The sequence below is a fragment of the Scleropages formosus genome, chromosome 4 (genome assembly GCF_900964775.1).
Source record: "Scleropages formosus chromosome 4, fSclFor1.1, whole genome shotgun sequence".
Classification (NCBI taxonomy): Eukaryota; Metazoa; Chordata; class Actinopteri; order Osteoglossiformes; family Osteoglossidae; genus Scleropages; species Scleropages formosus.
In genome coordinates this window covers 37,789,086-37,806,785 of record NC_041809.1, presented here as the reverse complement: position 1 = coordinate 37,806,785, position 17,700 = coordinate 37,789,086, and the positions used below count along the sequence as shown (strand labels likewise).

Below are 17,700 nucleotides of genomic sequence, written 5' to 3'. Positions count from 1 at the left end.
ACCTGACCGTCCCTTGGACATGGCGTAAGATTATGCGTGACGTGGCGGTGCAGCCGGAGGATCCCGATGGCTCCATGATCCCCTTAGTTTAAGTGTAATTAATCCACCTGCTCTTTGCACACGAAGTGAAGGCTTACGCGTATGACCCCTGAGACTTTGGGACACTGCAGTTGTTGTCGCACAGAAGAACTAGCTGGACGGCTGCCATGAACAGACTGACAGCCAAAGTGTCCCCCTCCGCACCGCCCGGCCCAGCAAGCCCCTCGACAGCTGATCCACAAGGTAAACCGGCGCGTGTCTCTCCTGCGCAGTAAATTTTACCGTCTCCCGTTTCCTCCCTACGTCAGTCCAGCGTTTCACTGCTGCAGTGTAGTACTGGAGCCCAACACAATATTGCTTTCAAGAGCATGTTCTTCAAGGCAACATATCGACTTTAGTGAACCTCCTCACTACCGATGGTGAGGATTCGGTTTATGATTGTTGGTTGTTTGCTGAATAATTTTCCATTGCTGCATGGAGGGTCTTTTGGGAGAGCTCTTCAAATTGTCCTCTCCGAAGTCCCGTAAGGTTTCTTTCTTTGTTTCTGAATGTCTGTATGCACAGTCTTTATCGTGCTTTTTCACGTTTCGTTCCTTCGAAATCTCACTCGCGATGTAAGGTTCTGCAGCTGGTGATGGTTTTCACTGGAATTCTCTCGTTGCTGCAAGGGCTTCGTTAGTGTGGCCACTGGTGCTCTGGGGCCACAGGTTGTCTCCCTGCTCTGTAGGTGATGAGCTCAGGGACAGGCGCCCTCAGTCTGCGGTGCTGGGGCAAGAGGGCCACGCAGGGGGCACCAGGGGCTGCTGCCAGCGCTGCCCGCTGAGGATCTTTAGAAAGGCTGTCTTGGGCTTGGTGCTGGGCAGCTGCGTAGCCCTTTCCTGGGCCGGCAGCACACACACCGCCAAGCTGGCCTTGCAGAGGCTGCAGGCGCCCTTCCTCATCACCTGGTTCTGCTGCACCTGGAACCTGCTCTCCTTCCCTCTGTGCTACCTGGGTCACCTCGCTGGGCCAGAGAAGAAGCAGTGGCCCATGAGCCGCTTCAGGTGAGCTCGTTCTTGAGGGGTTTGCGTGTGCATTTAGTGTTCGGATGAGAATTACACCTAAAGATACTTGAGATAATAACTAGATTGCAACACTATATTACTAGATCTCTCTCTCTCTCTCTCTATACTGTATGCATATGTGTGTGTGTGTGTGTGTGTGTGTGTGTATATATATATATATATATATATATATATATATATATATATATATATAAATAAAAACACACAAACTACAGCCCTGAATATGGAACAGCTGGCATCATAACAGTTGGGAACTGCTGCCTTTAGACAAAAGGTTGCAGGTTTGAATCCTATCTCCAGCTGTAGCACCCTTAAGCAATGTTTTTACCCTAAGAATTGCTCCAGTAAAATTACCCAGCTGTATAAATGTGTAAATAATTGTAGGTAGATTATCATCGTAAGTTGCTTTTGGAGAAAAGCGTCAGATAAATGAGTATGTGGAAAATTCAGTCTCTTGCGAAAGGATCGTAGTAAGAACAACAGTCCAGAAAAGATTTATCACATACAGGAACAGGCAAAATCTCGAAATCCATGCATGAAAAGCTTCTTTGTTGGTCTAATCGTCTCAGATCTTCTTGAAATTAAATGTCTATTCCTTACCGCCTAAGTTCCAAGTGTCACTAAATCCTTGCTAAATTCACTTTGACTCTGGCAGTCGTTCCCATTTCTCCAGTGCCTCAGTGCTCTTTGGGCATCCGCTCTCCTTCACCAGAGCAGTAGCAATGAAATCCTCACTCAGATTGTGGATCTTACACCAGGCACTGCAGCAAGTTCCTAGGGGAAGAGCGTCTGACGGCACGTGTGGTGCTGCGTGGCGCTGCCCCTTTCTCTGCGCTCTGGAATGTCTCCATGTACCTGTACCTGCTGGCGCTCCGTCACATCTCCGCCAGCGATGCCAGCGCCGTCCTGTGCTGCAGCCAGGCTTTCGCCTTCCTGCTCTCTTGGATTGGCCTCAAGGACACATTCATGGGCGTGAGGGTGAGGATCTCTGTGGGATCGCTTGGCTGCATTGCCGTCCGCCAATATCCATAGTGCCAGGACTTGTCTGGGGAGTCTCGTGGGGACTGGATGACTCCTGGTGATACAACCCTCTCTTGGCTCTGCTCTCCTCCTCAGATAGTGGGAGTGATCCTTTCAATCACTGGGATTGTCATGATGGCCTATGCAGATGGTTTCCACAGCGACTCCATCACTGGGGTGGCGCTGGGAGTGGGCTCTGCTTCCACAGCCGCCCTGTACCAGGCAAGTGTGTCCACCACCTGTGCACACGTGTAGCTTTCCTTGCCGGTGCTGGATCCCTTTCTCGTGGATACGTGTCACTCTGATCCACCGCACGTGTGCTTTTGTGCATTACTGTTGTTCTCCAGGTGCTGCTGAGGAAGCGTGTTGGGGAGGTGCAGCCGGGCACGGCGAGCGTGTTGCTTTCTTGCGTGGGCCTCTGTAGCCTTGTCTTCCACTCCTGGCTGTGTGCGCTTCTGTACCTGACTCACGTGGAGTCCTGGCCACCTGCTCGGAACATGCCCTGGGAGATGCTGTGTGCTCTGGCCGCTCTGCTGCTTGGTGAGGTTCCTCGTGCTCAGTTACAAAAGGGTCACTGTAGTACCATACCTAGTCATCTGCTTCCACTGCATTCACACTTTTCTTTTTTTAACGGCAAAGCATCGTTTGACAAAATACCTTATTTAGAATCAACACTTAAAACAAGGCGGTGCGGTAGCTAGAGTGGAAGCCTTGCACTCAAAAGACACAGGCTCAAATCTCATCTCCTGCCACAGTACCCTTGAGCAAGGCATTTACCTTGAACTGCTCCAGTAACACTCACCCAGCTTTATACATGGATAAGTCACTGGGAGTTCCTTAACAGTGAGAGAATCTTAAATGAGTAAAGGTAAAAAAAAAAAAAAAGTAACTCTGTTGTTATGGTAATGAGCATTCTCATCAGATTATTGGTCATTTAAATTTTCTGATGAACCAGGAGACTCATAACTATTAATTTTCTTATTTTCCTCACTTAGCATTCAATATCATTGTGAATTTGGGCAGTGTGCTCACATACCCCACTCTCATCTCCCTTGGGGTCCTACTGAGCGTTCCAGCAAATACAGGTATGGTGAGCATCACTGCTCTGACTGCTTGGACATGCTCACTTCAATACACATTACTGATCCTCATGAAGGAGTGTGAATAGAAGATGCAGCAGGGGCTGTAGTGGTTAAAGTGCCGCCCTTAGACTTGGAGGTTGCAGGTGTAAATCGCACCTCTTGCTGTAGCACTGCTGAGCAAGGCTCCTACCCTGAATTGCTGCAGAAACCATTGCTCAGCTGAATAAACGGGTAAATAACTGTATGCATCTTAACGTGGTGAGCTCCTTCGAAGAAACGCGTCGGCTAAGTCTGTAAACGTGACTAGCATTCACAGAAAGACACGCGTTTTGACGGGCGGTCATACTCGGGTATACCAGGAAACATGAATAATTGACAGTACCCTCGTCTGTTCCCAGCCGCAGACGTCTACCTGACAGCAACGTCTCATGTCAGCGAGGTCAGAATAGCGGCCGCTGGTATCATAGGAGCTGGGTATCTCCTGCTGCTTCTGCCGGAGCACTGGGATGACAGCGCCCGCCGGTGGCTCGGAGCCCTGTTGCACGGCAAGTGGAGAGAAGACGGCCTGCCGGGGGACGAGGGTGCCGGCGATGGCGGGACGGCGTGTCGAACGAAGGCCAAACCCGCCAGTGCGGCAACATTACCGTGATGCTGCGGGAACGCTCAGGGAACTCGCATCGTGATGTCATCTTACACATTTAACTCTGCTTCAAGACGTAGCAAAACCGGACGACACCATCCAATCTGGGGATTTTACGCAGTACTGTACAGAGTAACGTGACACGCTGTCCATGTGCCTGTATATTAAACGTTCGATGAATCCTCGTCCTTTCTTTGTCCTCATTTTCACAGTAAAATGGCAGCTGAGGCGAACGTAACGTAACAAATGCACGTTTAAACTTTATGGAACCAGCCAGTTCACACATAGCGGAAACGGGCCTTTCATGGATTTGCATCAGAAAATGCAAACTACCATTGAATTTAATTGCCAATTCAGCCGCACACTTTTTTTGCCACTGTTGTTACAAGTCAATGTTTGTCACTCCTTAACTTAAGGGAAGTCATCTCAGAGCGTGTACGTTATTTCTAAAGCTGCATGATGAATCACTCCGTTCAGCTCATCTGCTGCGCAAAATCCTTTTTTTTTTACGCTCCGGATGCGGCGTCTGTTCGTGCTGAGAACTGCTGAGCGGAAAGAGCGGCGCGACCTCCGGCCTGCAGGGGGCGACAGAGCGCGGCCCCCGTCCTTCGGCGCGCTGAGCGTACCCACCACAGAAGGCCGCGGCGGCGGTTGCTGCTCAAAGGCGTGACTTGGAAGGCTGCGCACCTTTCCAAAAAAAAAAAAAAAAAAAAGAAAAAAAAAAAAATGGCCCTCAATGCAGGTTTGTGGCTCGTTCGAGTGCCTTCTGCTCTTTCGTTAACACGCTTCCCCCGCCGGCCGCTGACTGACGAGAGAGGGAGGGAGGTGTGCCGCGGGGACGATACTGACGGTCACTCACGCCGGCGGTGGGTCACTCACGCCGCCACCAGCCACGGGCAGCATCGCGCAACATGGCGCGCCGCCGCCGGCGTTCGGAGAACCGGGACTCTTTCTTCTTTGCGTCCTTTCTCTGCCGTCTCTCTGGTGACAGAAGTTACTCCGGCAGCGCGCAGCACTAGTTAATATCTAGACTATCTCCGTCTCGTCAAGTGAAGTTTGTGGAAAGAAAGGGGGTCTGGGCGGAATTCCCTGAATCAAATTTCGCACCATCATCGCATCGTTTCGTTTGTTTGTTTGTGTTTGTGCTCAACCTGTGAACTCGCTACTCCTGACGAAGCGTTTTACCCTGTTTTTTCTAGAAGCCGGTCCTTCTTTCTGTCTACACGTCTGTGTTTGCTGTCAGTTCCGCGCGCGCGCCCGCTTTTCCTTCCGCTTCCAGAGCGCTTACACATTCGCAGTGCAGTCGCGCGCAGCCGCGCGTTCACACTTTTAAAGGGGCAGCTGGCAGCGGAGCGCTTAGAGCGGCAGCCTTCGGATGCAGGTGTCGCGGGTTCGAATCCCACCTCCAGCTGTAGTACCCTTGAGCAAGGTACTAACCCTAAATTGCTCATGTACAAATTTCCCGGCTTTATAAATCATTTATACATCATTATTTATCCATTTATTAACTGGGTAAATAATTGTAAGTTGATCAACATCGTACTGTAAGTATAGCCCTGGAGAAAAGTATCAGCTAAATGAATAAGTGTGACTGACTTGGTGTCTGAAGTTTATTTCTGTGACACCAAAATTCATTAACGAGAGGCTTCTTTTGTTCTTGGGGGGCAGCTCTAGCTGCAGAGATGCAGGAACAACAGGTGGTGTGGTGGTTAGATAAGATCCAGGCTTGAATCCCACCTCTTGCTGTAGTACTCTTGATCAGTGTACTTATGGTGAATTGCTCCAGTAAAAATTATTCGGCTGTAGAAGTTGGTATTTAATTCTAAGTTGATCTCCAAAGTGTGAGCTAAATAATTAAATGTAATGTAGATCTTGGCGCATACATTAAAATGTTGGGACACAACCAGGCGCATGTATGAAACATCAGTTTGTTAGTAGAGCAGTATCACCGCCAGGCAGGCAGTTTCCTTGGTAGAAATGATGACTTGTATGTCCATAGCATGGGCTGTATTTAAGGTAGCTGAACAGTTGGGGTTGTTGCTTGGAAGTGCAACAGCTCTGTGAATGTGTGATTCTATTTTCTGTGTTCTCTCACGGTTCGTTTTTGCAGAGGATGAAGACCTTGAGTGGGAGCCTCCTTCGGAGGCAGAGATGAAGGTTCTGCAGGCCCGGAGGGAGCGCCAGGATAAGATCAGCAAGCTGATGGGAGACTATCTACTGAAGGGTTACAAGATGCTTGGGGAGTGCTGCGAGCGCTGTGAGGTGAGTCGTAGTGACGGCTCCAATGTGGAGACACTTCTTGAGTTTGGTAAAAGTTACTTCACTTTTTGACTTCATGCTTTTCAAATTCCATGGCACTGTTTTTGCATCTTGCATGTGTTTTTGCACGTTAGCCCTGGTTGATGGCTTCAAATGAAAAAATTACATGACGTAAATGAAACAACCAAGAACAGGTGTACTGCAACAGTGCATTTTTTGTATTCCCTGGCACTTGAAACTACAGGTAAAAGTCACATGTCATTGCCTTCCAGACAATTCTTCTTCAGGACAGACAGAAGAAGAACTATTGTGTGGCATGCCAAGAGCTGGATTCAGACGTTGACAAGGACAACCCCGGTGAGAACAGAGCGGTCGGGATTTCCTTTCTGGCAAATGACATAATTGCCAGTACAGACATGGAAATCGCTCTCATGCCTCTTGTTCTGTGTTTTCTTTGTGTATTTGCGTGTCCAGCTCTCAATGCCCAGGCCGCCCTGTCGCAGGTTAGGGAAAGACAACTGGCTACTCAGGCCCCCCTACAGGTCAATGGGGCCCCATCCAGCAGTCCCTCCCTCTCTGCTCCTGGCCTGCCGCGACCGGAGCACTGCGAGGGTGCCGCCTCCGCAATGCGAGGACCGCCTCTCGTGCAGTCGTCCCCCCCCACCTCTGTCTCTGGGGCTTCCGCCAGCCATGTTGCAGCGTCCCTCAACTCCAGTCAGCCGACCCAGAGCCCATCCGTTGGAGCGTGCCAAACGCGACATCCTGCCGTCTGTGCTGAGGAGGCTTTGTTGCAGAAGCTGCGGTGGGCAACCCAGGAGCTGCAGCAGTGCACCTCGGTGGAAGGCAGCATTCAGCTCTGTGGCCTCATACGTAGCTGCGCAGATTCCCTGCGCAGTCTGAAAGAATTACAGCTCTTATGAGACTCTTTTCTTTAGAGTGCTGCAATATTGCAAAGTGATGTCATCATGACATCATCATGCCTGTATGGCCCATATGCCACAGTGCTGGAAAAGGAAACGTCCTGGTAAAAACATTAATTCCCCAAGCCAATCCTGTCCTGTGTTTTTGTCTATTTCTGATGCCTTGGGTTTGAGGGTTTGGCTGCCGTTGTTTGTGTTGAACTGCTGCTCAATGTACACCCAGCTTTTAGGCTTGGAAATGTGACAGTGAGGACTACGGTATTTGGAGGGACTCTGACTGACTTGCCGAATGTGTAACGATGATAGTCTTTACCGCGTAAGAATGATGAAATGGAAAGTTGAAAAAATAAGAAGCAGGTTTATACTTAAATTTAAGGGCTGCATATGGACAAATAAAGGAAGTAGGCAACTGAATATATTATAATGCATAAAGCACGACACCAAGTTGAAGGGATTGATGTTGCTAGAAAGACACTCTCCGCAGTCTTTTAAAATCTCTCTGCAGGTGAAAAGTGAAGACTACACGTCCTAGTCTGTGACAGAGTTCGGAATAAACACTGAGTGCGAACAGACATGTACTGCAGTGACCCCTTAATAAGGTTACGGCACCGTTTGCAGTTTCCGTTATGTTTTACCTGATAGAAAACCATCGCGGTCAGACAGCAAAGTAACGACGACACCGCTGTTCGCAATGGAGCGACGAGCGAAGGACTCTGAGGAGGTGGTGCGTCAGAGTGGGCGGGGACACGGCCCGGGGGGCGGGGGGGAAGTGGGCGGGGACAAGGAGCGGGGCGAAGAGACGCCACACACCACACACACAAAGAAAAGCCTGCGGGCCATTGAGAAAAAACGTGTGGAGTCGCAGGTCTCCGCGGGTTAACCTGGAGGTCCGCGGCGGAGAGCGTGTGTTTTACCACGGTTTACCACGGTTCACCACGGTTCTTTTTCTAGCGCAGCTGAGCTGCAGCAATGGAAACGGGGACATGCGCTGCGTTCCCGTGATCTGGACCACGTTCTGGACGGGCGCGCTCAACGTCAAGGTGAAGCGGAGCATTTTCTACTAAATCTCTCTTCCGTCCTCTTAATGCGCAGAACTTCTGCGGAATATTTAATGAAATATAATTTTGTGTTCCGAAAACCACGGGCCGTCAACTGAAACTTCCGTCTGCGGCATCGCCGAGTTTCTCAATGTTTCCCTTTGCAACCCTTTTTGTTCGGAAGGATAGTTTAGAAACAAAGACAAAAGGTTTTTCGAAGTGAGGAGGACACAGATGAGATGTGGTTGTGGGACGACAAAAAAACACATATGAACCGGACGACGACTCCGTCCCCCCCCCCGAAATACGGTGTTCGGTGTCTTTTCGAGGAAAATCGTCACCAAGTTGGTTGGGTTTGGCTTCGGCTTCGATCCGTGACCTACTACTAGTAGTACTAGTATTAGTAGTACTAGTAATCCTAGACCTACTACTAGTCACTGTACAGTATGGAAACGAGATCGTGGCCGGCTTGAATCTCGTCTATATTTTTACCCCGGACGGCGTGTTGTTTGTGTGTGTGAACTACTTACTAGTCTAGCATGTGTCTCTCATCATCATGTTGCGTGCAGGAAAAAGTGGGGAAATGAACGGGTTCCAGGGCAGCCCACCCCCGGAGTGTCCCGTGGGAAGCGCGTGCTCCATCGAGGGTCTCCCCCCACTGCCCAAGGGCCTCAGCGGCATCCTCAACTCCAGCGGCGGCTCCTGGAGGGACATCGAGAAGGTGTACAGCAAGAAGACCCGCATCCAGGCGGACATCAGCAAGTCCCGCGTGAGCGACCCCCTGGGGCGCAGCAAGCCCGCGAGCCTGGACGCGGCGCTCGCCGTCCTCCGTAAGGAAATGGTGAGGCGCGGGGTGGGATGGGATGGGGTCTGGTCTGGTCTGGTCTGGTCTGTGCGACACCCTCTTCCAAACAGGGAGAAATAAATACACCGTTGTGAACAGTGTCGGAGCAAGTCGCCAGACAAATAAGTTCCGTTTAAACAATTTTTCTTCTCTAGACTAAGGTGTTAAATTTAATATCAATAATCATTATTGTTTGTGGATGTTGTCATGATTGTTTATCATTCATTGTCGGTGACATTGGTATTACTGAGCTGTTTGACTTTTCGCTGACATCAGCAGTAACTTCAACTGCGCTGCGCCGCGCGTCCTTCTTCCGCTTCTCTTGTCCTTCACTGTCCCCTCACCCCTCCAGGTGGGTCTCAGGCAGCTGGACATGTCTCTGCTCTGCCAGCTCTGGTCTCTCTACGAGTCCATACAGGAGTACAAAGGAGCCTTCCAGGACATTTCGTCCTCTCTGCTGTCCGAGAGCTCCTTCGCCACCGAGAACGGCTACTCCGAGGAGGAAGAGGAGGACGAGGACGAAAACGATGCCGAAGAGGAGTCGCGGGGTCCGGCCGGAACTTCGCTTTCGCTCCCACAACCGGCCCAGAACTCCCGAGACCAGTGGATCAAGGAGTCCTTCCACATTCCCTTATAGAGACGCTGGCTGTACCGCGGCGCGTCGTCGCGCACGTGTACGGGCCTCTAGTTACACTGTGGCGTCTCGTTCGCTTGGTGCATTTTCATACAGCGGCACGTTTCACTAAATTGCTTTACACAGGAAGGGCAGCATTTCTTTTGAAGGCTTTTGAAGGTTCAGCAGCTTTAGTTGACCTTTGCAAAAAAAAAAAAGAAACAACCTTTAAATTATTGACTTTTTGGCCAAAGTGAACTTGTATATATTTAAAGTATAATACACATACAAAATTTAGCCCATTGTAAAGTTTAACTTTATGAAATATTTCATGTAATTTAAGTATTTAAGTTTTTTAATACAACATCTCTGTATCTTTCTTTTACACTTTGAATTTAATTATTCACCCTGGATTTTTTGTAAATAAATGTTTCTAATGTACACTACTATTCAAAGTTACTTAAAAATCCTACTTCATAATTTGTGTTAAAGCAAGATTGTGAATAAGCAAATGTATTTGCTGGTAAGACAGAGTTACCTTGGTCATATTTTACCTCTCCCCTGAAATATTAATATGTTACCTTGCACTTATATTTACGGTGTATAAGAAATCACTACTGGTATAACACAAGCAGTAGTTTTCCTTGTTATCTTTAAAATATTTCAATTGTGTTATTTTTTCGCTACAGGGTGGCTGTAGGTAGTTGGGCTCTGGGTGTTTCTTTGAATCCAGCTCAGTCTGCGGGAGTTTCCATGCTCCCCCTGTGTCTGTGTGGGTTTCCTCCTGATGCTCTGGTTTCCTCCCACAGTCCAAAGGCATATGTTTCAGATGAATTTGTACACATCACGGGCAATTTAGTGACGCATCTCTGGATACTCTGCATTCTGTCAAGGGTTTATCCTACTTGGCCTCAGACCATGTGTTTTTGAGAGAGGCTCCAGACTGCTGCAACCCTGATTTGGGCAAATGCTTATGGAAAGTGAGTTTATGAGCTATATTTTTCATAAGTGCTTTAAGTATCAATACTATAAATATTAATAGAAAATGTATGATGTATTATGATATTACTATCTGGACTGATATGAAATATGAACCATGCTCGTATTAATGCATATTGTTTACCCTTAATGCTGCATGTTAGTGCTTGATTACAACTAAACTCAAATAGCATCAAAAATGTTACACAGATGAACCTTGGATTACATTCTAAATGTAAACAGACAAACTAGGAAATTACTAGAAGACCAAGCTAGTATAGAGTAAAAAAATCATACACCCTCAATGACACCCTACTGTCATTGTTTACACTGTATCAGGAAATCGGAGCAAGTTTCTCACTGACTGTTACTGTGACAGTGGAAACATCATTTCTCCCTCTTGTGTCTGACTTTGAGGAGAGCTGTCAGTGCACTTTAAGTCCATTTAATTGAGGTCAATAACTGTTGCTTGGCAACATTTTCTGATATTTCAGAACGTACAGGATTAACACTTGTCGTTTTCTCAGTCATGGTCAGATACCCGTTGAAGATTAATCCGGAGCTAGAGTAGTTTTCTAAAGTAGTTTTTAGTCATTATGATAAGGTGTCTATTGCAATAGTACAGGAATGCCACCTGCACTTTTTTACCCCAGCTGTTCACATCGCTGTGCGTAGCTCTGCTGCGGCCCCCGTTGCTTATTTCTGGCAAGGGCTGGAGTTGTGCACTGTGTGCTGTCTGTGTTTAGATGGTGCATTTCTTTACACACTATGTGTCCTGTGCTGTGGAGGAGAGCAAAACCCAGAAGGATGAGTAATGTGACCTTTGTAATGATTGTTATTTTTCTCTAAAAGGATTTGTAACTGATGAGGAAGCAGAAAAACAAATATCTCAGCATGTTACAAAATCATAGTTTATGGTCCATAAGTGGTTTTACTGTAAACTTCTGCATGTTATTAATGTCTGTTTTTGGGGAACCTGAAATAGTTTAGCTGTCTGTCAAATTATGCAGCATTGTTTCGTGATGTTAAACACTGTTCCACTAGATGGCAGACGTAGAATCTATCTCAAATGAAAATTTCATAGTTATAGTTAAAAGGTACCTTCTAAACAGGGAAAAATATTTGTCCTAATGAATTGCCTATTAGGAGAGCATAACCAATGAACAAAACAGGGATTGGACTGTTCCAAGTCCACGTCTGCAGGAGCCTCTGCACTAAGTGTAAGCAATGTGTGGCAGGAGTAGAAATTGCTGAGACGGCATCTCCAAACAAACTTGTTTACTATCATTATGTGGTCAGTGTGGAGATTTTGTAAAGTGGGCCGTGTTTAACATCCGGCTACTGTCTGCTCCTGGGGAGTCGCAGAGGTTCGTGGTGAAACCCGCCTGGCACTGAGAGCGAGTGGAATCTTGTTCCTTGGGATGAGCTTCCCTGGCTGTAGCTCAGATTCCCACACTCACTAGAACAAACAAAGTCACCAACTCTCTCTGCACATCAGCTTATTTGGCAATGTGTTCAGAAGCACTTACTGGGGAATGGGGAGGAGACTCAGTGTCTGGGCTGCAGAGTTCATACAAAAGTGGTGCAAGAAATCAAAAGCAACCTGCCGTAACTTAAGGATATAAGTGTTCCAACCTTGGACTCCTACAGCTGAACCAATCCACTGCAGTAAGACCACATAAATGCAGCTCTTGGTCATTAGATGCTCCAGCAAGTAAAAGGCCAAACATTTTTGTAAATGAATGTTCAATTAAATAAACTGGCATATTGGTAGGTAAACTGCCAGTCACAACACTGGCAGTACATGTAGGGAAGGAGTAAAAGGGGAATACCAGGCCTAGTCACAGAGGCCACCACCTGCCTTGCTGTATTTCAGTCACAACATGCAGGAGGCACAAAGAAATCTCACACACTTGCCATTCAGAACCATCTCTGTCTTGGGGCCTAGTAGAGGTTTTAACCAATAGATTAATAAATCAAAGGAATTGTTCAGAACACCGTGAACTGAGCAGACAAGTCCGAGACAGTTCCTCGTTTTTTTCGTACGGACTGACCTTGTAAGCGATTGTCGTGTCTTCAGCTCTTTGCTTTTGACGGACGCCGGACAGGTGTGCGCTAGGCCATGTCTATATTTACCGAGGGTCGTGCTCAGGGACCCAAGGGTCTGGGGAAGCACTCCTCAGCAGAGCAAGTATCATTCCTCCACACGAACATCACACCCTGGGCACAAACACAAACTGGTCAGCGATGAATCAGCACTGTCCCTTTTCCTGTTGGTCACAGCACTCTGCAATCATCTGTCCATGACAGAGAGATGGCGTGAGGCATGGAACCATGTTTTTTGTTTGTGCTGCAAGGGTGAGGCAGAGGACTGCAGTCAATTAATTATTCATTCGTGTTGCAGCGACTGCACCTTTGCCTTAATGACCATCTGTGCAGGCCCAACACAAGAGCATGAGCCAAAAGCATACATGAAAATGCAGACGTATTATGGCACTATTATGTCAGCTACTGATAATCTTTTATAACAATACACAATCGCTTTATACATTAAAAAAATCCTGAGTACCAGGGGCGGAGTCCGCACAATGGGTGCAACACTCATGCTCCTCCCCGGCAGGCTCAGAATGACTAGCCATGATAAGAGTGCAATGCCCTGCAGCTGGGAAACAGGATACATGACCATCAACAAATAGAAAGCCCACAGGAAATGTCTGGCCAGGAACAGGAAGCCCCCCTTTCCATCTTGCCTGTTTGAGCCTCCTGTGGAGGCCATCCACGGTATGCCTTGTTTAAATTTCTTTGTTTGACCTTGACCTTTACTCTTGGACCCCTGTCCTGACGCTATTGGTTGGGTAACAAATACTTGGAGATGACATTCTGCTGGATCGGTACTCCCAGATTGCAACATATGTTTGAAATATCACTCTTAAAGAGTAACAATTACTACTGACTTTCCTTAGTGTTTCTACAAATAAACCATAGATGAAAAGGATATTGTAAGGCTTTAAAAGTCTTTTCCTTGGGGTTTATAAGGATATGAGTCTCATGACCCATTTTAACCATTTATCTCTTCTAGAAATTGAGAAAACTAGTTGCAAACATATTTATGGTGCCATAAATTAAGCTACCATGTCATCAAATACAATTAAAGTGGATACAACTACTTCAATAGTTAGCATTTGTTATCATAACAATATAACAAGGCAGTTTCCCTTCATTCCTTACTCTGTTAATACTGTATGGCTGTCTGCGTATGCTTCTTCTGCACTTCAGTACTTATTATGCACTGTAGACTTAACAAATGCTCACAAACAAAATATACATAAACACAATGCTCAGCATTTCTGTGTTCAGCTTCAACCTTTAAAGTAAAAAAACAACAGCAAAGACTAAAGAAATCAGTTAAAACACCGCAGATGAACTGACACTTATGGCACAAGCTGATATTTGATACTGGACCATTGGTTCGAAACCTGTTCAGTCTATGTGGAGTTTATGTTCTTCTCATGTTCACGTGGGTTTCTTCCGACAGTCCAAAGATATTTTTCACATGGACCATTGACTCTAAATGACCCATTTTGTGAATATAATATTATATATGTTTACATTTATTCATTTAGCTGATGCTTTTCTCCAAAGCGATTTACAGTTTATATATGTACATGTGTTACACTGCTCTGCTGTATAGGTGGGTGAATGATAAAGAGTTCAGAGCAGTGTGTCTAGCACTGTAATAACATAATAATCGTAAGTGGCTTCAGAAAAAAAGTGTCTGCTAAATGAATAAATGTAAATGTGTTGTGCTGCCCTGCTATTACGATGTATGAAAAATCCAAGCTTTGGTCCTCAAAAATGTGAAGCAATACCTCGCAAGCTGAAAGAGGGGTATTACATGAATTAAATTAGTCAAATTCTTGTAACTCGAATCGGAATATCTCAGGGTATGGTTTATATTGGGGGGGTGCGGTGGCGCAGTGGGTTGGACCACAGTCCTGCTCTCCAGTGGGTCTGGGGTTCGAGTCCCGCTTGGGGTGCCTTGCAACGGACTGGCGTCCCCTCCTGGGTGTGTCCCCTCCCCCTCCGGCCCTACGCCCTGTGTTGCCGGGTAGGCTCCGGTTCCCCGTGACCCTGTATGGGACAAGCAGTTCTGAAAGTGTGTGTGTGTGTGTGTGTGTGTGTGGTTTGTATTTTTCTGTCATATACATACTGCAGTGTCTGGGGATCTTTGCCTAGGAGGCTTTATCTATTGATGGCTGTCCCAGCACAGTCACCGCATTTATATTTTCAGAGGGACACAAACTGTACCTGGCACGCAAAGATAGCTATACTCCCCTGTTTTACTGAGATGTAGGACACTATATGATTGAGGAGGTTCATCTGTTATCATTTGGCACTTTAATATTTTAGACATTCTGACGTATAGACGATTACCAGTGTTTACCTGAAGTGTATCAGAAAGAATGCACGGGGATAATTATAGTCTCCACTGAGTCAGAATGAATAGCTCAGGCAGTGAGCTGGCCGAACCCTGCATTGTGAGAGCACATCCGCTGAACAAAGCTACTTGTTGGCTGATTAATAGGGAGCAGGGCGGAGGGATGGAGGGAAACTCCTGCTCCAGCCACCACTTGTCTGCCAGCTGACTTTAGCATCCCACTGAACAAATCTATAAGTAGTTCACATCTAAAACATGCACATCGTTCCATAGCAGTGTCTCCCTGCCCAGCTGTCTCTGTGGAACGTTCCTCTTTTATAGTATCTGTGTCAGCGTTTGTTTAATATTTTAAAGGAGGCGACAAAGTCAACTACTTGAGCCAGGTAGAGATACCCATTGTACCACATAGTAAGAGTAAATAGTTACAAGAGACACATGTACTGAAGCCATTCTCAGAGGCAAATAAGATACAGGTGAGTGCAGCAGACGTTACTCAATGTGCAAACCAGCCCCGACTTTCCCCTGACCAAAAAAGTATACAGTACGGCAATTTATTTTCATAATGTGCCCCATTGTCTGGTGGATGTGGTCACATGGGTCGGCCAGCAGCACGATACAGCAGGGGTTTCTGAAAGAAACAGTATTAGTGATGATAAAAGTGCATATGCGGACACAGCAACACCAGAAAACACAAAAAAAGACAGAAGGACCAAAAAGTGAAATGCCATTAAAAATACACACACAGTCTTTAAAAAGTCACACACCTTGTGGGAGCCTTCTTCTTGTTCCCTCTCAGTTTTGCCTACGACTGCATTTTTTCCACTAGCTGTCCCTTAGATGCACACACACACACACACACACACATTTTCAGAACCGCTTGTCCCATACGGGGTCACGGGGAACCGGAGCCTACCCGGCAACACAGGGCGTAAGGCCGGAGGGGGAGGGGACACACCCAGGACGGGACGCCGGTCCGTCGCAAGGCACCCCAAGCGGGACTCGAACCCCAGACCCACCAGAGAGCAGGACCCAGTCTAACCTACTGCGCCACTGCGCCACCGCGCCCCCCCTTAGATGCACTATACGTTTATTGTCACAGGCAGAGTCAGCTGGTCATCATTAACGTGATAACTGACTCACTGCTTGCTTAATGAAGCAGTGAGTTTAGCTGAGAATGGCCTCGTACCCCTGACCCCTTTTTCCATCTCATAATATAGGAATATTCAACTGAACATGTCTCTAACATGACGAAGCGCTTAGAACCTCTAATACTGCCGCACTCAGGTTGTTACATTAGCAGACGTCATTTGTTTGTCTCAGTATTTCACTTCCTTTTTTGCCTCGGTTTTGAAAACAGCATGTCTTATGTGGAAGAGTGAGTGGATCCAGATTTAAAGTACAGTGAAGGACATATAAATGGTATGTATTTGTATACGTACGAATAATATATGAAACAGCAACGATGGCTCAATCCAGGAGCCTACAGGCTCGTTGGCAGCGGGCAGTAAATGTGGGCTGAAGCCTCACCACCAACGCCAGCAGCTGTGTCTGTCTATCCACTTCACTTCTCCACTGCTTATAAATAAACTCAGAGCCTTCTGGAAAATTCGGTTGTCAGGTGTAAGAAAAGCAAACTCCCCTAATTATTGCCTCCACAACTCGACTGTTAAGTGAATAATTGGCCTAATACCGGTGCGTGCAACACTGGAAATGCAATCACTGGAATTGTTATTAATATTTTAGCTATTATGAGGTTGTCTACAAGTGACAGCCATATTCATGGCTAATCTCTAGCTGTTGGGCATGGAAAAAGAAAAAATGTAACTTTGTACAGTCATTTGTAAGACACTTGATGATGATAATAATAATGCTGTAAGCTCTAATTTTGCGAGTAAAACCCTGGTTTAACCCCAAAAGTTTTTATTTGTACAAGTGAAACTACATTTTTCCTTCCATCCTTTTAATTTCAGACGCTTTTGCAGCTGAGGGTCAGTAGTACTAGAGAGCACGCGATTAACTGGCAGCTTTAACCCTAAAACAAACGTAGGATCTTCAAATGAGGAAACTGATCTTTTCATTAAACAACGTGAAGTGAAAACAAAGCGTTACTTATATTTTTGCAAGATGAGAAATTTTCTCTTAAAAAAAACTTTAGCTTGCTTTCAACTTTAGCACTATAATTAAGAGTAAATGAGCTATGAAGCCACATAGCCTGTCATAGGTGTGCTCCTTAAGCGTGTGACTGTTCCCAATACTGTGGCTGGTCCTGAACCGATGGGAAAAGTCCAGCGAAGCCAAAGAAGGGCATTTTCACAGTAAAGAAGAACTATATTTACACGAAGCTCGGCCTATACTTAGCGTTACAGCGGAGCAACAGGGTCCTGGTTCTGCGCGAAGACACCTCACCGTAAGAAGTGAAAAGTGCCAGAAGAAACATTGTGAAAGAGAAGAGCTGCGGCCCGTCGGCTGGATCCAAAGTCTCCTGTCTTTATCTGAAGCCAGGGCAGATAGAGGACCTTTGAATACAGGGAGCTCCACATGTGCACGCTTTGCATGTGCCTCTCCTACTTCTGCTTGCTTGTGTGTGTGTGTGTGTGTGTGTCTCCCCACCCTTTGCTCTCTTCCTCTTAGTGACACCCAGGAGCAGAGAGACAGCTTGTTGGGCTGGGACAGCCCGAAGGACACAGAACCCATCGTCGAGTCCTGGCCTCGCTCTTCCACCAGTTCCTATTATACACGAGGTACCGCCCGGCTCGTTTTGCGGCG

General features: G+C 46.8%; 4 protein-coding genes and 1 long non-coding RNA gene across 5 annotated transcripts in view; 4 read left to right on the top strand and 1 right to left on the bottom strand.

Moving 5' to 3' along the window:
• Positions 1–206: 206 nt before the first annotated feature.
• On the top strand, positions 207–4,558 carry LOC108934134 (putative thiamine transporter SLC35F3). The gene is made up of 7 exons (XM_018751666.2): positions 207–282; positions 659–1,082; positions 1,862–2,081; positions 2,220–2,345; positions 2,471–2,663; positions 3,119–3,208; positions 3,604–4,558. Exons 1-7 carry the CDS (start codon positions 207–209, stop codon positions 3,852–3,854), a joined length of 1,380 nt encoding a protein of 459 aa, XP_018607182.1. The 3' UTR covers positions 3,855–4,558.
• Positions 4,449–7,653, top strand: znrd2 (zinc ribbon domain containing 2). Its single transcript, XM_029250781.1, has 4 exons — positions 4,449–4,587; positions 5,956–6,107; positions 6,377–6,461; positions 6,579–7,653. Exons 1-4 carry the CDS (start codon positions 4,572–4,574, stop codon positions 7,022–7,024), a joined length of 699 nt encoding a protein of 232 aa, XP_029106614.1. The 5' UTR covers positions 4,449–4,571; the 3' UTR covers positions 7,025–7,653.
• Positions 7,654–7,819: 166 nt separating this feature from the next.
• Positions 7,820–9,977, top strand: fam89b (family with sequence similarity 89 member B). Its single transcript, XM_018751927.1, has 3 exons — positions 7,820–8,064; positions 8,631–8,902; positions 9,258–9,977. Exons 2-3 carry the CDS (start codon positions 8,645–8,647, stop codon positions 9,540–9,542), a joined length of 543 nt encoding a protein of 180 aa, XP_018607443.1. The 5' UTR covers positions 7,820–8,064; positions 8,631–8,644; the 3' UTR covers positions 9,543–9,977.
• On the bottom strand, positions 9,656–17,416 carry LOC108934313 (uncharacterized). Its single transcript, XR_001966121.1, has 3 exons — positions 17,341–17,416; positions 12,551–12,716; positions 9,656–9,718 (listed from the first exon to the last, which is right to left on the bottom strand). It is a non-coding gene; the product is annotated as an uncharacterized LOC108934313 (long non-coding RNA).
• Positions 17,294–17,700, top strand: part of LOC108934309 (mucin-17-like) — a 35,759-nt gene continuing 35,352 nt past the window's right edge. Inside the window, exon 1 of the mRNA XM_018751915.2 lies at positions 17,294–17,675. The gene's annotated coding sequence lies outside the window, so the exon portion shown is untranslated. The remainder of the gene's footprint in view (positions 17,676–17,700) is intronic.